Genomic DNA, 17042 nt, shown 5'->3' with positions numbered 1-17042 from the left:
CTCCCTCTTCCTATGTCTCTGCCTCTCTCATGAATAAATAAATAAAATCTAAAAAAAAAAAAAAAAAAAGGCCCTTGCCAACCACACTGTGACACTGCGGGCCCACCCTTCTAAGTTCCACTTTGATTGGTCTTTTCCACAGTATTGGTCACATTCTGAAATCATCCTGTGTACTAACTGCCTTTCTTGTTCATGGTCCGTCCACCCATTTGACAGACTCTCAGCCACGTGTGGGCAGAGTCAGGCCAGTCATGTTCTCGAGCATTTCCAGTATCTGCACAACACCCAGCATGCACAAGATGCTAAGTAACATCTGTTGAGTGACCACATTAGGAGAACCAGGAGTCCTGGGCCCCATGAGATCTTGGATAAGTCACGTCCCTCTCCAGCCTCAAGCTCTGGCTCAGCCCTTGCCAGAGATCCAAGGTAGGTGAAGGGCTGAGCCATCCTCATCTATGAGTGCAGGATTCTCAGGCTCTGACTCAGTCCAGCCAGATCCAGACTCTGGGGAAATGCTGGGCCAAACCCGTTTCCTGCTGTGCTGCCCCTACTGCTACTGAGCTTCCTCAAGTACCCACCTCCAGAGTGATGGCTTTAAGGCTTCTATGTCTCAACTTCCTGCTGAGCCCAAACAAGAAATTCTCTGTGACTTGTGCCAGTTCAGAGAGATTGAATAATCACCTAAGGTCACCCAGACAATGAGGGGTGAGGTCAATTGTATACTTTTCCAGGAGCCCACACTCCTGGGCTGCCGCGTTAACTTCCCCTTACCTCTCCCTTCCCTACCCATCATTTTGCTTCATTTTCTCTGAATGCTAATGGACTGACACTATTTGGTATCAGCTGAGTGGCTCTTCCAAAGTCCAGTCCCAGTCCTGGGGAGTCAGCTCTTGGCCCACAAAGTCCCCCTTTACCACCACATTGCCTCTCCCATTCTGAACTCTGACCACAGTGAAATGTTTCCTTCTCTCAAGTGTCAGGCTTTCTCTCATCCCAGGCCTTTGCCATGCCCTTGGCCTGGGACCCGCCCAGGACTGCATCTGACTCTTTTGGTCTCAGCTGAGATGTTAGAGCCCCACCTCCATCAAACTATTAGGTGGAGGCCCCTTCCCTCAGCACAATGGACCCATGCTCCTTCATGAGGCTGTGTCATGCCAGGCTGCCTTTGTCACCTCTCCCCAGACTGTGAGTTCTGTGAAGATAGAATCTGTGAATCTTGCTCCACCCTTGGGTCCCCATCACCCAGTAGAGGGCCTGTTATGTAGTAGGTGCAACAATAAATATTTAATGAGTGAAGTCCATTTTCATCCTTTCATTTTACAGATTAGACCACTGAGGCATAGAGAGGTTTAGCACCTTGCCCTGGTCATACAACCAGGCCCCAGAGAAGCTCTAGAGGAAAGGCCCACTTGGGTATGGTTGGATTGGACCGGGGTCAGAGGCCAGGCTGTAGTTTCCTGGTGGGAGGAGAAGGAATGATCAGGGGCTATGCACGCAGTATTTCCTTGCTCGCTGTCATTTCCATGTGGCCAAGGGTCAGACCAAGATTGGTCTGACCACCAATCCCTACGCCCATTTCGCAGATGAGATAAGTGACTCCCAGAGGAGAAAAGAGCTTACTTCAGATCAGTGGTGGGCTGCAACATAGTGTCTTCCAGAGACACAGGCCCTTGAATACCCCCCACCTTCTCCCAACTGCATCCCTCAAGGAGCCACAGTGAGGGGGACACTCCAAAAGGAAGTCAGTGGGCAAGGGGGAAGGAGGCCTGGGTTCTCGGACTTGCCCTTCCACTTACCCATGGGTAAGCGCCTTAAAGTCTCTGAGCCTGTTTCCCCATCTGGACGACAAAGGCGCTTGGCTGGAGCCTTCAGCCTCCCCCCTTCCCTGGAGCATGAGGACAGGGCTGAGGGAACTGGTGAGTAAGAACACAGGCTCCTGAGTCCAAAAGGCATAGTCGAGTCCTGGTTCCAGCATTTATTGCTGAATGCTCGTGCTCAGTCCCTTCACCCTCTGAGCCTCCATCTTATGGTCTGTAAAAAGAAAGTAATAGCAGTTTTTTGAGGATTAGATGAGCTAATGTAGGGGAGTCCCTGGCACAAAGCCAAACACGGCATCACCACCAGAGGAGGCTGTGTCGTCACCGTTTTTAGTTAGGGGATGCTGCCCTCTGGAGGCCAAAGGGAGGAACGCCAGGCGAAGGGAGCCCGACAGGCCGCCCGGGCCAGCCTGGAACCCCGGTTCCCCACGTGCGCCCACTGTCCGGACGCGGAGAGCGCGGCGGGCGCCGGTCACTCGGTGTGCGCTTCCACCCACTGGCAGAGGCGACGGGCGTAGCGAGCGGGGCTGACGGTGGAGAAGGTCCGGCCCGGGTAGCGCAGCGTCTTCCACAGGTGCTCCAGCCGCTTGCGGAGCCCGTAGACAGTAGCGAGATCCACGAGGCCCAGGAAATAGCGCTGCTCCGGCCCGTCCAGGATGTGTAAGGCGTTGGGGGAGTCCGGCAGCAGCCGGCGGTTCTGGGATCCCGGCTCCTCGGGGCTCTGCGCGCCTCGCACAGACCTGGCGGCCGACAGGGGGGTGAGGCTACTGCCTCCTCCGGGGGGAGCCTCAGCCCATGGATGCCCGCAAGCGTGGCCACGGGGCGCCCGGGCAGCCTTCTGCACCGACCCTGCCCGTCCCCGGCTCATTCCCACAACTCCTGTGGGCCAGGCCCCTGACGTCAGAGAAACCCCAGGCTGAGTGAAGTGCAGAGGATGCTTTAGACCTGCACTGTGCATTACGTAGCCACTAGCCCTATGTGGCCATTGAGCATTTAAATGTGACCAGTCCCAACTGAGATGCGCTGTAAATGTAAAATACATACTGAATTTCCAAGACAGTATGAGAAAGAGTGCAAAATGCCCCATAAATGTTTATACTGATTACAGGATGAAATTATAAAACTTGGGATGTATTAACAAAGTAACAAATATATTATTAAATTTTTACCTGTTTCTGTTTTTTTTTTTTTTAAAAAGATGTATTTATTTATTTATTTATCCATGAGAGACCCAGAGAGAGGCAGAGACACAGGCAGAGGGAGAAGCAGGCTCCCTGCAGGGAGCCCGATGGGGAACTGGATCCCGGGACCCCAGGATCACAGCCTGGGCTGAAGGCAGACCCTCAACCGCTGAGGCACCCAGGCGTCCCTTCTGTTTATTTTTCTAAAGAGGCTTCTAGAAAATTTAAAACTACACGTGTGACTCAAGCTACATTTCTATTGGGTGGTATGGGCTATAGCTTTTGGGTCGTAGAGACACTTACTTATCTGCAACATCACTTTGGCTAAGTCTGGTATGGGGGTGTTTCCTAAACCTCTCCTTGGGGTCATCCAACCCTGGAGGTTTCAGGATGGCAGAGCTAAAAGCTTATGAACAGAGTCCAGCTCCAGTTTATAGATGGCGTCGGGGTGGATGGAGAGGGAGGTTGCCTTCTAAATGTATTTGAGATCCGAAGATGCCTTTGGCTGGTTCCCAGTCTCTGCCAGAAGCAGGTTCAATTCCCTAATTTTATCCTCCAGGAGGTGGAGGGGAGTGCGGGAAGTATCCCAGGCATCAACCAATCAGAACCCAGTGGCCTGGGTGCCTGGGCTAAAAACACTGATACACTCTGCCGGGGTGTGTGTGTGTGTGTGTGTGTGTGTGTGTGTGTGTGTGTTTGTGTGTGTGTTTGTGTGTGTGTGTGTGGCTGGTTGCTGGGAACTGGTAAGGGTAGGGCAGTGGGTATTTACCAGCCAGCATATTTCAATATGAAAACAACCATTATATGCAAACTAGGGTTTACTGGCTGAATGACAACTGTAATCTAAGCCCCAGCTGGGGATAGAGTGGTAGGAAGAAGCTGACCTAGCTTGCATGGGCAGACCTGGGGAGAGAGGGGGTGGGGGGTGCCTGTGCCCCAAGGCAGGAATTCCACATTCTGGCCAGGATGTGTCCAGCTCAGCCAGAGGGCTGTGGGGAGCCACCAACCTCAATTCTGCTCAAGCCTCACCCACCCCAAGGTCTTCCTCCAAAGGGTGGGTTGGTGGGCTGGATGAGAGGATGTCATTTTTCACATTTCCTGAATGTGCCTTCCTTAACCGCTACATGATTCTCAGCCACAGACGTGGGCCATGGAGGACTGAAATCCAAGTAACTAACCAAGTACTAACATGCATCTGCAGAAGTCATTCTACAACCTCACTCCCCCTCTCTGAGCCTCAATTTTCACATCTCTAAAGTGGGAATGAGTCCACCTTAACAAAGTTCATGGTCAGCGTGCAAAGAGTGACAATTACTACTACAAAGCAGGAGACAACATGATGATGGTGCCAATGGTGAAGACCTCAGTCCTAGAAGTGGAATTGGTGTAAAGGACAAGGACTCTTTTGGGCAACTGGGTGGCTCAGTCAGTGAAGCCTTCCGCTCAGGTCATGATCCTGGGGGCCTGGGATTGAGCCGCAGCTCATTAGGAGCCTGCTTCTTCTCCCTCTGCCCCTCTCTCCCACTTGTGTTCCCACACTCACTTGTTCTCTCTCTCAAATAAATAAAACCTTTTTAAAAATAATAAAGGGGGGACACCAGGGTGGCTCAGAGGTTGAGCATCTGCCTTTGGCTCTGGGCGTGATCCCAGAGACCTGGGATCGAATCCCACATCGGGCTTCGTGAATGGAGCCTGCTTCTCCCTCTGCTCTGTCTCTGCCTCTCTCTCTCTATGTCTCTCATGAGTAAATAAATTAAATTTAAAAAATCTTTAAAAAATAAAAGAAAATAAAAATAATAAAGGGCTAGAGCTCTTTCTAAAGCAAAAATTAAATAGGTCTGAAAACTGCTTTGAAACCTTCAGTGGCTCCACATCCATCTTCAGGGAAATGGATAGATTCTTTAAATCAGCACTGAAGCCCTTGACCAGTTGGATTTCCCATGCTGCGGTCCACACCTGTCCATCAAGTCTGCCAGCCAGGCTTCTCAGCCCTCCACTCTACACACACACACACACACACACACACACACTACACACACACAAGCATATACACACAAACCCTGCACATTCTGGTCTCCAAGCCTTTGATTCTGCTGTCTGCCCCCCTCCCGCCTCCCCCATCTTTGTCAAGGTCTCAACACCTCCTTCTTGCCTTTGCTCTGTGGGGGGCCCACCTGGCTGTGCGGAAGATGAGGCTGCTGCCAGGGCCCCTCTCATCTTCGTGGAGACGCTGGAAGGCCATCAGAAGGCTGTAATCGAGCACGTTGAGCTCCCGGAGGAAGGCGGTGTCCAGTTCCATCTGGTGAATGAGCCAGCTCCGCTGGGGCCCTGCCAGAGCATCAGTGCCCCTACTTGAGTGCTCATTGTGTGCCAGGCAAGGTGCTGAGGGTACGACACCTATCTGCCCCAAGAGGGCAGGTGTCATTACTGTCCTATTTCACAGATGAGCATCTGCCATTTGCCCTAGTCACCTGGTTAGTAGGTCACAGCGCCAGGATTTGAACCCTCCCCTGCCTGACCCTAGAATAAGGGCTCTCCATGTCTCAGGCAGAGGGCAGGGCAGGGACACTCTTCTAACCTCACCCTGAATGGAGGAAGAGCAGGCACCAACTGCCTCCATGGCTCACCTAGGTCAATGGTCTTGCCTTGAAAGTTGAGGTCCTTCAGCACCAGGACAAGGGGGCTGCCCTCAGGGGCTGGCTCCACCCAGCGGCTCACCTCACAGCCCTTTATATCGTACCTGTGAGGGGGGATGACAGGAAGGGGGCAGCAAAATTCAGCTTTATAGAGACTGACACAAGTCGGGGAGCAAGAAATAAGAGCTTCCACTGGGAGGATGTTCAAATCTTCACCACAACCCCTATTGCATTATTGTCCCCATGGCAGAAAGGAAGAAAATGGCTCAGAGAGTATCTTTGTCTTGCCCAAGACCACATAGTAAGTAAAGGGCAGAGCAGGAATTTGAACTCAGGCCTCCGGAAGCCCAGTCCAGGCTTTATCCCTGCCTATGCCTCCCTCTGGGCACCTTATCCCTGGAAGTGTTCCCAATACAGGAGTCCAAGGCTAGGCAGCAGCACCAGTAAGGCTTGAGGGAAGCCCGTGGCCCCCGAGGGAGCACTCATGGAGAGCTTGCAGACAGAGTCAGGGTTAGGAGGCTCAGAGGGCAATGTGCGATCAGAGGCTGGGTTTGAATCCCTGCTCCTCCCGTGGTAGCTGCGTGGCCCTCCTCCTCCTCCTTCTCAGCTTCTCCTCTGTATAAAATGGGGATGATAACCACACCTATCCCTCAGAGTTGTTCTGGGAATAAAGAAGGCAAAGAAGGCAAAGACTCGACACAGCGTCCAGCGCATCCTGAGTGTTCAAGGGGGACGCTGGTCGTGCCTGTCCTTGTCTCCGATCCATCTGGAGATCCTGGGGCTGTCCCTTCTCCTCCCTGGGCCCCCGTTTCACATCTGTCTAGTGAGTACGGGTGCTTCAGGTGGCAGATCGCGCGTGGGGCTGGGGCCCTGGGAGGCGACTCACCTCTCAGAGATGCGGCCGGCAGGGTAGAAGACGCTCAGCATGATGATGAAGAATTCCTGGGGACGGGGTAGGGAGTGAGGAAGGACAGGATCTCACCCTCCAGCCGCCCCCTCTGGCCCGGCCCCCTCGCCTCGGCCTCACCCACCTTCTTTCCCCGAGCCACCCGCAGACTGTGCACTCCTGGAAGGGGAGAGGGCGCCAGGTGAGGGGCCCCCAACTCGACAGCCCCGGGTCCATCCCGCCCTAGCCCAGCTCCGGGCCACGCTTCCTCCCGGAGGCCCGCCGCCTCCCGAGCCCGCCCCTCCAGGCCGCGCCCCCAGACCTCTTCCTCGGCTTGAGTGGACGTCCCGACTGGACCCGCCTCTAGGCAGCCCCGGAGAGGCGCGGTCCTCAGGCGTGACCCCACCCACAGCCCCTGCCCGGGCCGGGGCGATCCCCGGCCCCTCCCACTGCGGAGGCCCCGCCCCAGAGCTCGGCCCACGCCCTCCAGAAACCGCCTTTCTCCTATGGGGGCTTCTCGGACACGCCCCCCCCTCCCGGGACGCTGCCCGCAGCCGGCGCCGCCGGCCCAGACCCCGGGATCAGATCCCCTACGCCCCCCATCCTGGCCGCCGCCCCACTCCCTGGCCCCTTCCCCTGCTCGCTCTCGGTCTCCTTCACTCCTCCTCCCCTCCTTTCCAACCCCCTCCCCGCCCCGCAGTCCCTGGTCCCCGGCCGGTCGTACCCAGCAACCGTGCAAGTAGCGAGTGCGGGTGCCGCTGCAGGTGCTGCACGTATCGGGGCAGATGGGCGAGCAGCGCCCGCACCTCCCGACGCCGCTGGGTCTTCAGGAAGAAGCGTTGGTCGTGGCTGGGGGGTGGAGGAAGAGGTCGCCGGTCAGGCGGGGCTGGAGCGGCCCCCACCCGGCCCTCTGCCCCAGTGTGGATCTGTCTCCCTGCCCTGCCCCCGCCCCCTCGCCCCGCCGCCCAGGACCGGGCTCGAGGCCTCCCCGCCACCCCTACCCCGTCACCTCCCACCCTCACTCTCCTCCATCTGACCTCTATCCGGACCTGACCCTCCCGGCCCTGGCCATCCTGTTTCTTTCCCAGCCACCCCCTCCACCCAGAGACACAGCGCCCACCCCTTCCCCACCCCTGCTGCCAGCTCACGACAGGAAGAAGCTGGCCTTGCTCTTGGAGGTGCTGAGGAACTGCAGGTAGGGGCCACCCGGGCCTAGCGCTGCCTGGTAGTCCTCCTCTGCCAGGCCTAGGGAACGGCGCAGCCAGGAGAAGGCTGGGCCAGCCAGGGTGCACAGCTCGAAGCCCTGCAGGGGAGGAAGAGCAGCCCCAAAAGTGTCCACCGGCGCCCCAGGAGGGTGCAGTTGGCCCAAGCCTGAGTGGGTCAGGGGAACCACGCCCTTCCTGCAAAGCCCTGAGGCAGGCCAGCACTCCCACTGCACCGATGGGGAAACTGAGGACAGAGAAGGAAGACCAGCACGCACCCCCCCCCCCAGCCCCGTGCAGTTTTGTTGGGTTTCCTACCTCGTGAACCTGGGTCAGGACCTCAGAGAAATCCTCCTCAGTGGGTGGTCCCTAAAAGGGGTGGAGGGGCTCAGGGTCAGTCTCAGCCCCACAATGCTAGCTCCAGGATCTCGAAGGGTCCTACACCTGGCCTCACCCCCTTCCCTCAATTTGATTGCTCCAGCAAACAGACCAGGACTCAGAGCCTGGTCCATTCACCCAGAAGCACATGTTGTGTGGCCAAGTGAAGCAGGATGCCATCCCAGTGAAAGGGGATGGCCTTAAAGCCAAAGGACCTGCCTGACTCAGTGTGAGAGGGGCAGGATCAGAGAAGGCTTCCTGGGGGAGATGACCTCTAAGCCGAAATCTGAAAGTGGTAGAAAGGAGGAGGGTGGTGCTCATAGCAGGAGGAACAGCATTGGTGGCCACCGGAAATGCAGGAGAGCTCAAGTGGTTAAAGTAAATAAGGAAGGGATGGAATGTGAATGTAGCTGGACAGTAGGCCCTTGGACTTGAGCTAGCAGGATCCTGAAGCCATGCTGAGTACTGGGGAGCCATGGAAGACTGTCAGCAGGTGATAAGATTTAGAAGACATCCCTCCCCTCCCCGCCTCAAGCTCCTATACTCTTCTTGGACTTCTAGGTCCTTGTGCCAGGACTCGGTCTGTGGGATGTGGTCACACTGTACATGTGTGTGCACACACACAAACAACACACATGCTCACTCTGGCCCATCCAGCTGCTGAGCTTGCAGTTGGGTGACCCTTTCTGCTGAGCCAGCCTGGCCCCAGCCTGAGCTCCAGGACAGATGGGCCAGGCTGGCAGGGTGGGGGTGGAGTCCCTTCTCAGCCATACACCCTAGCAGAACTAGGAGGGTTTCAGAGACCAAAGAGTATAATTGCCTCACCCATTATACAGATGGAGATGCTGAGGCCCAAAGAAGCAGAGGCCTATCTAGAGTCATAACAAACACCCAGGTCAAGGGGTTCCTCACATCCCCAATACACACTGGACTTCCCTGGCCTCAGCCCCCACCCCAGCATGTCCCTCCCTTCCTACACCAAGCCCCTGATTTCCTCCTTTTATAGCCCTCTCTGATCCCCAATGCTGCAGTATTAGCAGGACAGGGCATCAGCATAGTCTTGCCCTCAGCACCTCAGAGGTGCAGACGGAGATGGGCCACTCACTGTGGTTGGGTGGTCCATGGAGACCTGGGTGGCAGCCCACAGCCCTGCCTGCATCATGCATGTCAGCTGGTGCAGCTCATGCCCCGGGCCAATCTCAAACAGGCCAATGCGAGCCTGCTTGTCTCGGAGACGCCAGAGGAGGCCACGGCGGCCAGAGGTCGAGGTGGCTGCTCTGCATCCAGCCTCTGGGGAGGGGGCCAGGACCTGGTGGCAGGAGGCACAAGAAGCAATGAACACACGGAAGCATCGCAGAGGGGAAAGACTTGGGTTTGAATCCCACCTCCAGTACATGTGAGCCCTCCTATTATCATTCCCTGCCTCAGTTTCCTCAGTTGTAAAACACGGATAATGCTGGTACCCACCTCACTGGGTGTTGTGATGCAGTCAGCACCCAGACTAGAATGATGGTTATTATTACCAGTAGGTAGAGGATGCTTTCCACAGCCAAACCTGTCTCTCACCATCTGTATGATCCTAGGTAAGTCACCTAACCCTTCTGCATCTCCTTTTCTCATCTGTGAAATGAGAACTATAATAACCCCTTGGCATTTTGAGCTCCATGCACAGGAACCCTTGATAGTAGGAGCTGTGACTCATGAGCCAGGGACTCATCTATTCCACTCCTGTATGCGGAGTTCCTCCAGGCCGAGCAGACCTCTGCTCGAAGCTGAGCTCATAGCAGCTGACCCATTAGTAGTGGGCACCCACCATGTACCCAGCACTGGCCAAGAGCTTGACCTGCTAGCAGCCCAATGAAGGAGCTTTTTCCCCGGATAAGAAAACTGAGGAAGTTCTCTGGGGACACCCACCAGACTTCCCCCTCCATACCTGCGGGCCCCGCGTGGGGCGTGTCCTGGTCCCCGCCCAGAGCTGGACCCCTCCTGGCCTTGGATGGGGGTGTGTCCGCGCCGCACGGGTATCGGAGGCCTGGGCCCTGTCCCCCAACCCTTCCCTTTCCTGGGGCCGGAAACCTCTCTTGGGGCCGAACCTACCTCCCGGGGCCCCGGGCTCGGTGCGGCCATCGCCCCCGCAGCAGCTTCCCGGGCTCCAGCCGCGTCCCCGCCGCCGCGCTGCAGGAGCCGGTCCCCGCCCCGGCTTCTGGACCGACCAATAGAGCGGCGCCGGTCACGGCTGCAGCCAATCCGCGCGGGAGGCGCCGGCGATCGCCTGCGGAGCCCGCCCCCGGAGCTGCAGCATCCTTCAGACCGCTGTCCAGGCTGGGGCGGGGCCGCCACGCGGGGCATAGGGTCGCCAGGAGGGAAGACCTCCCCAGTCCGTCTCCTGAAGCGGAGGACTCAGGTCTCGGGGCCGCTTGGGGAGGCGGGAAACCTGAATCGAAATCCCGCCCACCCACTCTGGCGTGAAATTCCCACAGACTGTCCCTCGGGCGAGGAAACTCAGGTCCAGAGAGAGAAGTGAGTACCTCCAGGTCACACAGGAAGGCTGGCGCATGCATTCATTCAGTCTATTTTGATCGCTCACTATGGGCAGGAGCCCTGCTAGGCCCTGGGGATTCAGTGGTGAGTGAGAGGAACACAGCTGCCAGCGTAATCTTTTAAAAGCATAAATCGGATGATGTCACTCTCATGCTTGAAGCCTCCAGTGGCATCCCTCTGCACTAGAACAAAATCCACACCCCTTGCCACGGCCCCAGGCCCATCTCAAACCACCCTGCCTACACCCACCCAACAGCCACAAGGGGATCCCCCACCCCTCCTTAGGCAGAAAATTCTTTCACACCTGGGGCTTTTGCAGGTGCTCTTCCTACTGCTTGAAATCCTTTCCCCTATTCTTTCTTGTCATTCTTTTCACCTTGCTCGACTCTAAGTGTCCCCTCATTCTTGACCACATCACCTTGTGTTATTTTCTTCATCACCGTTAACACTGTCAGAAATTGTCTTGTTCATTATATTCCCCCCCCCCCGGCCCCCACCAGGATGGGAGCACCAGAAGGGCAGGAACCGTGCTGGCTCACTTCTTGGCTCAGTGCCTGGCACAAACCAGTATTTCATAAGTATGTGTCGAGCCACTGTGAGTAGGATGTGCAAAAGGCTTCAGTGAATCCCAGGAAATGAAAGGTAAGGGTAGCTGGAGTGAGAAGTGAACAAAGATACATGTAGGTTCTCTTAGATCATGTAGGGAGGGGGTGGGAACCCAGGCAAGCATTATGTGCAGAAGATGCTCAGATGTTCTTAAAAAGGTCATGGTTGTTATGTATAGTCACACTGGAGGGGCCAGAGTAGGAGGGGGTGAGGAAACTTTTGATGACTTAGGGCAGAGAAGAGTGGCTTTGCATTGGGAAGGTGACTGGTGGGGGAGGGGAGGGAGGAGGGAGAACAGACTGGATTTGGGGTTGTGTGGATGGGCGCTAGGAGGAAGCCAAGGTCAATAATATTGGCCAGGCTTCTGGCTGGGTTTGGGGCCACAGGATGCCAGTCATGGGAGGGGGCAAGGCATGAGGGGAGGAGGAGTCTGGGAATTCAGATCATGACAGTATGAATTGGAGATGCCACTATGACATCCAACGGCAGATAACTGGTGCATGAGCAATATGTTGGGGCTCAGGAGGCGAGCCTGGCTAAGGACAAGTGTGGGGTGGGAAGGCTTGTGACCAAGTCCCAAGGAACCCACCATCTCATGGCAGAAGTGGAACAGGGAGACATGAATTATGAGAATGAGCCTCATAGACACTGAGAGCATCTGAAAGTACATCTGGGGGGATGTCACAGGCCAACATGGGGTCACCAGTGGTCTGAGTGGGTGCAGTCCTCCCAAGTGACGCTGAGGGCGATGAAGGTGAGGAACAGCAGGCAGCAGGTGTGGACACCCTTTTGGGAATTTGGCTATTTGGGGTAGGTGGGGGGGAGACCTGGAGGGAATTACTGGGCTGATGGACAGTCCTTTACGTGGGGGCCTCTAGCATGCTCTTGAAACACAAGAAGGATCCTGGTGAGAGGCAGAGGCTGTCCCTAAGAGAGGGGGACCATCAGACAGGATACCACCGCTACAGCAGGGGGGAGAGGATGGGACAGGTGAGGGCAGGGCAGGTGTGCCTGTGGTTGGCCTCTGCTAACTGAAGTGAATATCATCCCAGGTATGACAGAAGCTTGAACTAGGCACTGAGGACGGGAGACCCAGCTGCATGGGATGAAGGGTGTGGTGGGATTGCTGGGGAGACAGGGCTGGGCCTGTCAGTCAGCCTGACCAGAGTCAGCCCGACCAGAGCCAGCCCTGTTCTGGTTCCCCGAGCTCTCACTGCTCAGAGCCAATGCTAGGTTGGGTTGCTGGGTACAAGAGAAGGACGATGGACTTGAGCTTTTAGGGGGTCCTGAGGATTCCTAAAATACTAATGCACACTAGCTGGGCTGGCACAGGGGAGGCATGGTAGAGACTGTGGTGTGTGGCACATGGCCAGGTCTCTGCCAACTCCCCACCTGTCAGCTACACCAGACTGGAGCCACACCTGTTTCAGTCCCCACTTTATGCCGTGTCCAGTGCGTGGACAATCGGGGAGGTTCCCTCATTGCACAGATCAGAGTCTCCTGACCTGAGACCAGCCCCTCTCCAGCTTCCCAGGTCAGTGATGGCACAGAGACAAACACATCATCAACATTTATTGTTCAGTTCTCCCCCAACTGGCCAGTGCTAGGCCCAAGGGGCTGGGCCTCTATGAGAAGCAGTTGGTCTGGGGGCCTACTATGGCCCCCCCCTAATGTGCCCTGAGGCCTGGTGATAACCCCTGGCCTGTCAGTAAACCCCTTAGGCTTTCCAGGTCCTGAAGTCCTGGTGGGGCCAGGGGCTATGTCAGACCCAGGAAAGCTGCCTCAGAGGAGGAGCAGGACACATGGTGCCTCAGAACCTACCAAGTCCAACATCAGCAGGTGACAGGAGGGAAACTGAAACAAGATAGAACTCAGAGGAAAAGGTGACAGGGAGTCTGAAGGTGAGAGGGAGACAACCAGCATCTTTCAGGCCCTGAACCAGAAAGGGGTAGGAGGGAGGCTTCCCAGTAATCCTCCTTCCTGGCTTCTGGAAAGTTGAGCAGGAAGGAGCAAGCCTATGTGGTAGGTCCTGAACAGCTCCATCCCCGGGATGTCCAAAGGGAGCCCTGGCTTGAGGGAGCCGAGGTGCCTGGATGGGTCCTGTGCACCCCCACCCTTGGAGGGGTGGCAGAGGGGTGCCACAGCCTCAGCCCCACTGGGCCTTCACTGAGCTTTTTTGGTCCCCTTCTGGTTCTTCAGCATCACGTAGGTGATGAACACTCCTGGAATAGACCAGAAAGGCCACGTAAGATCCAGGCTTGGGGCTGCGGGGAGGCCAAAGTGGGCACAGCATGGTGGAGTGACCCATACACAGGGCCAAGCACCTGCGCAACCACCCTCCAGGCCAGGATCACCTCCCTGGTCATTCAGCAAGCCACACATCCACCCACACGTACTCAACAAACATCAATGGAGTGCCCAGCACAGGCAGTTGGCTATGCATAGTGTTTTAGCTTCTACAGGGCATAAGACCCACTTGATTATCCATCTACCCAGCCCATCAACCACCCATCCACCCCTGCCCCCTACCTGCCTTCTCTACATCCACCACCCACCCCACCACCCGGTCATCCGAATGACTCATCCAAACCACTTTCTTCGGCACCAACTCGGTGCCACAGCCTGTGCCAGGAGCTGAGGACATAATAAAGATGATGAAGATACCATCCTGCCCCACAGAAGCGCATACACTAAAGGCTGAGAGACAGAGAGGTACAGGAATCATGAGCCAGTGGGTGACAAAGGGGTGAAAGGTGACTGAGGTGGCCACAGAGTGAAGATGGTGGTAGTGGAGGAAGCAGGAAAAAGGGAGACACCGCATGAGGGCCATCCCATTTGAGACCAATGAGCCAGAAGGCATGGAGAAAATCCAAAGGGCTACTGACTGGCAGCCCGGAAGGAGGAACAGGAAAACCCCAGGGTGTCAGTCGGGGGCCAGGGGCATCAAGCAGGTGTATGGCCGGTGCTGAAGTATGAAAACATGTTCAGAGGTGGGAGAGGGTGGTGTGAACTCCCAGACACACTGTTCAGGGTCGAGGGAGCAATGACTTACCCACAAACAGGAGCAGCAGGAGGCCGGCAGCCAGTGGGATGGCGACAGCATAGGCTCTGGGCAGGAAGTACTTGTGGATGACATGCTGACTGTCGATGAAAGGCTGGTATCGAGGACAGAGCTCTGGTGAGTGTTCCTTGCCTTGCCCAACCTCTCAAGGCCAAACACCCCCCTTCCTCCATCTCAGGGGCTAACCCCTGTCCAAGCACTGGGACAGCACCTACTTTGCTTTAACACGGTGGTATCTGGGGTGCTCTGGTCTGTTTCCTTTACTTGATTATTGAAGTTGTTCACTGCACACTGGCCTGGTGCCTGCCCTACGGTGGTGCTAGGGACCCGGCACTGAACAGAAGATGAGGGGCTTGCCCTGAGGCACTCACCGCCCAACGGGGGCAAAGGTACAGGAGAAATCCTCAAGTGGGCTCCATGGTCTTCTTTACTAACATTTTCCTCCAGAGTTCTGTAAGGTTTTGCCTTCCAAACACACTGCACTTCTTAAGCAATGACCAACAAGTTTTCCCACAAGGAAAAAAAAAGTCCTAAAGGCCCTCACAAAATCCACTGGCACTCATGCCGGAGAGCCAGCAGGATAACCAGAAGGACTACAACTCCAATCAAAGGCAAAAGCGAATCAATAATAGGCTTTACAGAGCAGCAGTAAGCGATCAGTCCTCTCCCTGAGCCTTACTTCGTCATCTACACACCGGACACCCCCAGCCTCGTCCTCATAGTGCTGTGCTGGAGACTAAAGGAAATGAGGCAGGGAAAGCACCTAGCACCGAGCCCGGTCCATAGCAGCTGCTTAAACGATGCCAGGGGTCCGCGCCAGCATCCGGGGGTGGAAGGTGAGGCGGGGGCGGGGCAAGCACACATACCAAGAGAATCACCCAGGCGGTGTAGTAGATGAAGATGATTAGGCTAACGGCGACGAGGCCGAGTCCCACCACCTGGTCTGTCCCCGTGGCCTGGAGAAAAGGAGGGCCCAACTGACGAAGTAACTCCCCATTTGGGTGCACCATGGCGGGGTGGCGTCGCAGCCTGATTGCGCTCTCAGCTTCCCATTCACTCAACAGACGCAGCCCCGATCAGGTATCGCTTTCTAGGCTCGGAGAGCGCCGGGCCACGGCGTTTTCATTCGTACAGGGAGCCGGCGGGACAGCAATCCCGGCTCCGAGCGCCCAAGGCCCCGCTCCCGGGCGGAGCCCACCCGCGCACGCCCCCCGCCCAGAGCTCACCATCTCCCCCACGATCTCACACCCCAGCCGGAAGCCACCGCCCAGATCCGGATCCGGGGCTTTCCGGCCCTGAGCCGCGGGGCACGCCGGGAGTCGTAGTCTGTAGGCGGGCCCGCGACTACGTGTCCCAAGACAGGAGGGTGCCACCACCACCCCCCTTGCATGCCGGAAAATGTAGTTTCCAAAGGCATTGCGGGTCACGCTGTTCTCTGACTTTCCCTAGGGAATAGAGTCGAGGGGGGCGGGGGAGGGGGGACCCAGACTGGCTGGCACTCGTCCCGGAAGCAAAAGCTCATCTCTAAATATCCCAGGATCCCCAAGCCAGAGCGGGATGGCGTGCGAGGTCAGAGGTCCCAGTTTTCAGGTGGGAAGACTGAGGATCAGAGAGGCGTGAAGACTTGCAGATCACAACCCAAGTCAGTGCTGAAGCCGAGACCGGAACCCAGGGGCCCTATTTCTTAGTACGGAGCCTCCAACTTGTTGGTCGAGAGGCGTGCAAAGAGTGATTGTTGCCCCACCTGGAGTGGTTGGAAGAGGGCGTGCCCCACGTCCCCAGGGATGGGAGGATTCCCACTGGCTGTTGGGGGAGCGCCTGGTTACCATTGCCTCGCTTCCCAGGCGGCCGTTCCTGTGTCCTGTCTTCACTGCAGGGATGAGTTCAGGGGACCGTCCCTTTCCTCACCATCCGCCTTTTGGGCCTGGGTGCGCAGCCCAGGCAGCCACACGGACGCCCCGCATACAGGTCCCTCCCCAGTCTGGAACACGGTCTTCCCACAGCTCGCGGAGCTGGCTGCTGCTCCTCCCCCATCAGGTCTCACCGAGATGCCACACCCCTTAGGGAAGCCCCTCACAGCTGGGCAGGGCTCCCCTCCTCTGTGCTCCACAGCCCCCAGTGTGCCCCTGATAATGCTTGTCATCATCAGGTTTTGGTTAGCTCATTTACTTGTTGATCTGCCTGACCATGAGCTCTGTGGGGAGGTCTGCAGTCACTGCTGTAGCCCTAGTGCCCAGAATTGGGGGTACAGGGGTGGGGGGAAGGAGGGGCAGATTGGCACACTTGGAGATGCCTCAGAACCTAGCATGGTTTGCTCCTGCCAGCAGCATGTCTCCTTGGGTCACCTGAGCCCGTCTTTATCGGGACTGCACTCTTCAAAGCTGACAGAACAACTCTTCTTGGCCTGCAGCCTAGAGCCTTCCCTTTTCATCTCAGGACTGACTTTGGGCTCAGCCAGGAGCCAACTTTCCCCTCCCCAGGTGTGCACTGTAGAACAGGAGACCCGGGCAGCCCCGGTGGCGCAGCGGTTTAGCGCCGCTTGCAGCCCAGGGCATGATCCTGGAGACCCTGGATCGAGTCCCACGTCAGGCTCCCTGCATGGAGCCTGCTTCTCTGCCTCTCTCTCTCTCTCTGTGTGTGTCTCTATGAATAAATAGTCTTAAAAAAAAAAAAAAAGAACAAGAGATTCAAAGGGTTTAAAGGGGCCATGAATGGGTGTCAGCTCCAAGAAGGG

General features: G+C 56.5%; 2 protein-coding genes across 4 annotated transcripts; both read right to left on the bottom strand.

The window, feature by feature from the left end:
* Positions 1-1960: 1960 nt before the first annotated feature.
* Positions 1961-10504, bottom strand: PIP5KL1 (phosphatidylinositol-4-phosphate 5-kinase like 1). Of its 2 annotated transcripts, XM_055326203.1 has the most exons (10): positions 10198-10504; positions 9206-9409; positions 8041-8091; positions 7669-7823; positions 7245-7369; positions 6666-6700; positions 6521-6576; positions 5626-5738; positions 5173-5326; positions 1961-2557 (listed from the first exon to the last, which is right to left on the bottom strand). In XM_055326203.1, the coding sequence occupies exons 1-10, from the start codon at positions 10447-10449 to the stop codon at positions 2290-2292; spliced, it is 1413 nt and encodes a 470-aa protein (XP_055182178.1). In that variant the 5' UTR covers positions 10450-10504; the 3' UTR covers positions 1961-2289. The 2 variants fall into 2 exon arrangements, with proteins under 2 accessions (XP_055182178.1, XP_055182188.1); XM_055326213.1 differs by lacking the exons at positions 6666-6700; positions 7669-7823; positions 8041-8091; positions 9206-9409; positions 10198-10504 and having other exon boundaries at positions 7245-7365.
* A 2298-nt stretch (positions 10505-12802) lies between these two features.
* On the bottom strand, positions 12803-15607 carry DPM2 (dolichyl-phosphate mannosyltransferase subunit 2, regulatory). Of its 2 annotated transcripts, XM_055322246.1 has the most exons (4): positions 15535-15607; positions 15175-15264; positions 14300-14402; positions 12803-13469 (listed from the first exon to the last, which is right to left on the bottom strand). In XM_055322246.1, the coding sequence occupies exons 1-4, from the start codon at positions 15535-15537 to the stop codon at positions 13411-13413; spliced, it is 255 nt and encodes an 84-aa protein (XP_055178221.1). In that variant the 5' UTR covers positions 15538-15607; the 3' UTR covers positions 12803-13410. The 2 variants fall into 2 exon arrangements, with proteins under 2 accessions (XP_055178221.1, XP_055178214.1); XM_055322239.1 differs by lacking the exon at positions 15535-15607 and having other exon boundaries at positions 15175-15527.
* Positions 15608-17042: the final 1435 nt, after the last annotated feature.

Source organism: Nyctereutes procyonoides, unplaced genomic scaffold, assembly GCF_905146905.1.
Source record: "Nyctereutes procyonoides isolate TBG_1078 unplaced genomic scaffold, NYPRO_anot_genome, whole genome shotgun sequence".
NCBI lineage: Eukaryota > Metazoa > Chordata > Mammalia > Carnivora > Canidae > Nyctereutes > Nyctereutes procyonoides.
Note: the sequence above shows the minus strand (reverse complement) of the source record. Positions and strands in the feature narration are given on the sequence as shown.

Excerpts from the sequence above, each read along its gene's own strand:
- PIP5KL1 (XM_055326203.1), bottom strand. The coding sequence starts at position 10,449 with ATGCCCCGCGTGGCGGCCCCGCCCCAGCCTGGACAGCGGTCTGAAGGA. Across the intron at positions 9,410-10,197 it reads CGAGCCCGGGGCCCCGGGAG|GTCCTGGCCCCCTCCCCAGA; the intron begins GTAGGTTCGGCC and ends TCCTGCCACCAG. Across the intron at positions 6,701-7,244 it reads GCTACTTGCACGGTTGCTGG|GAGTGCACAGTCTGCGGGTG; the intron begins GTACGACCGGCC and ends CTCCCCTTCCAG.
- DPM2 (XM_055322239.1), bottom strand. The coding sequence starts at position 15,318 with ATGGTGCACCCAAATGGGGAGTTACTTCGTCAGTTGGGCCCTCCTTTT. Across the intron at positions 14,403-15,174 it reads CCGCCTGGGTGATTCTCTTG|CCTTTCATCGACAGTCAGCA; the intron begins GTATGTGTGCTT and ends CCTCGATACCAG. Across the intron at positions 13,470-14,299 it reads CCTGCTGCTCCTGTTTGTGG|GAGTGTTCATCACCTACGTG; the intron begins GTAAGTCATTGC and ends GGTCTATTCCAG.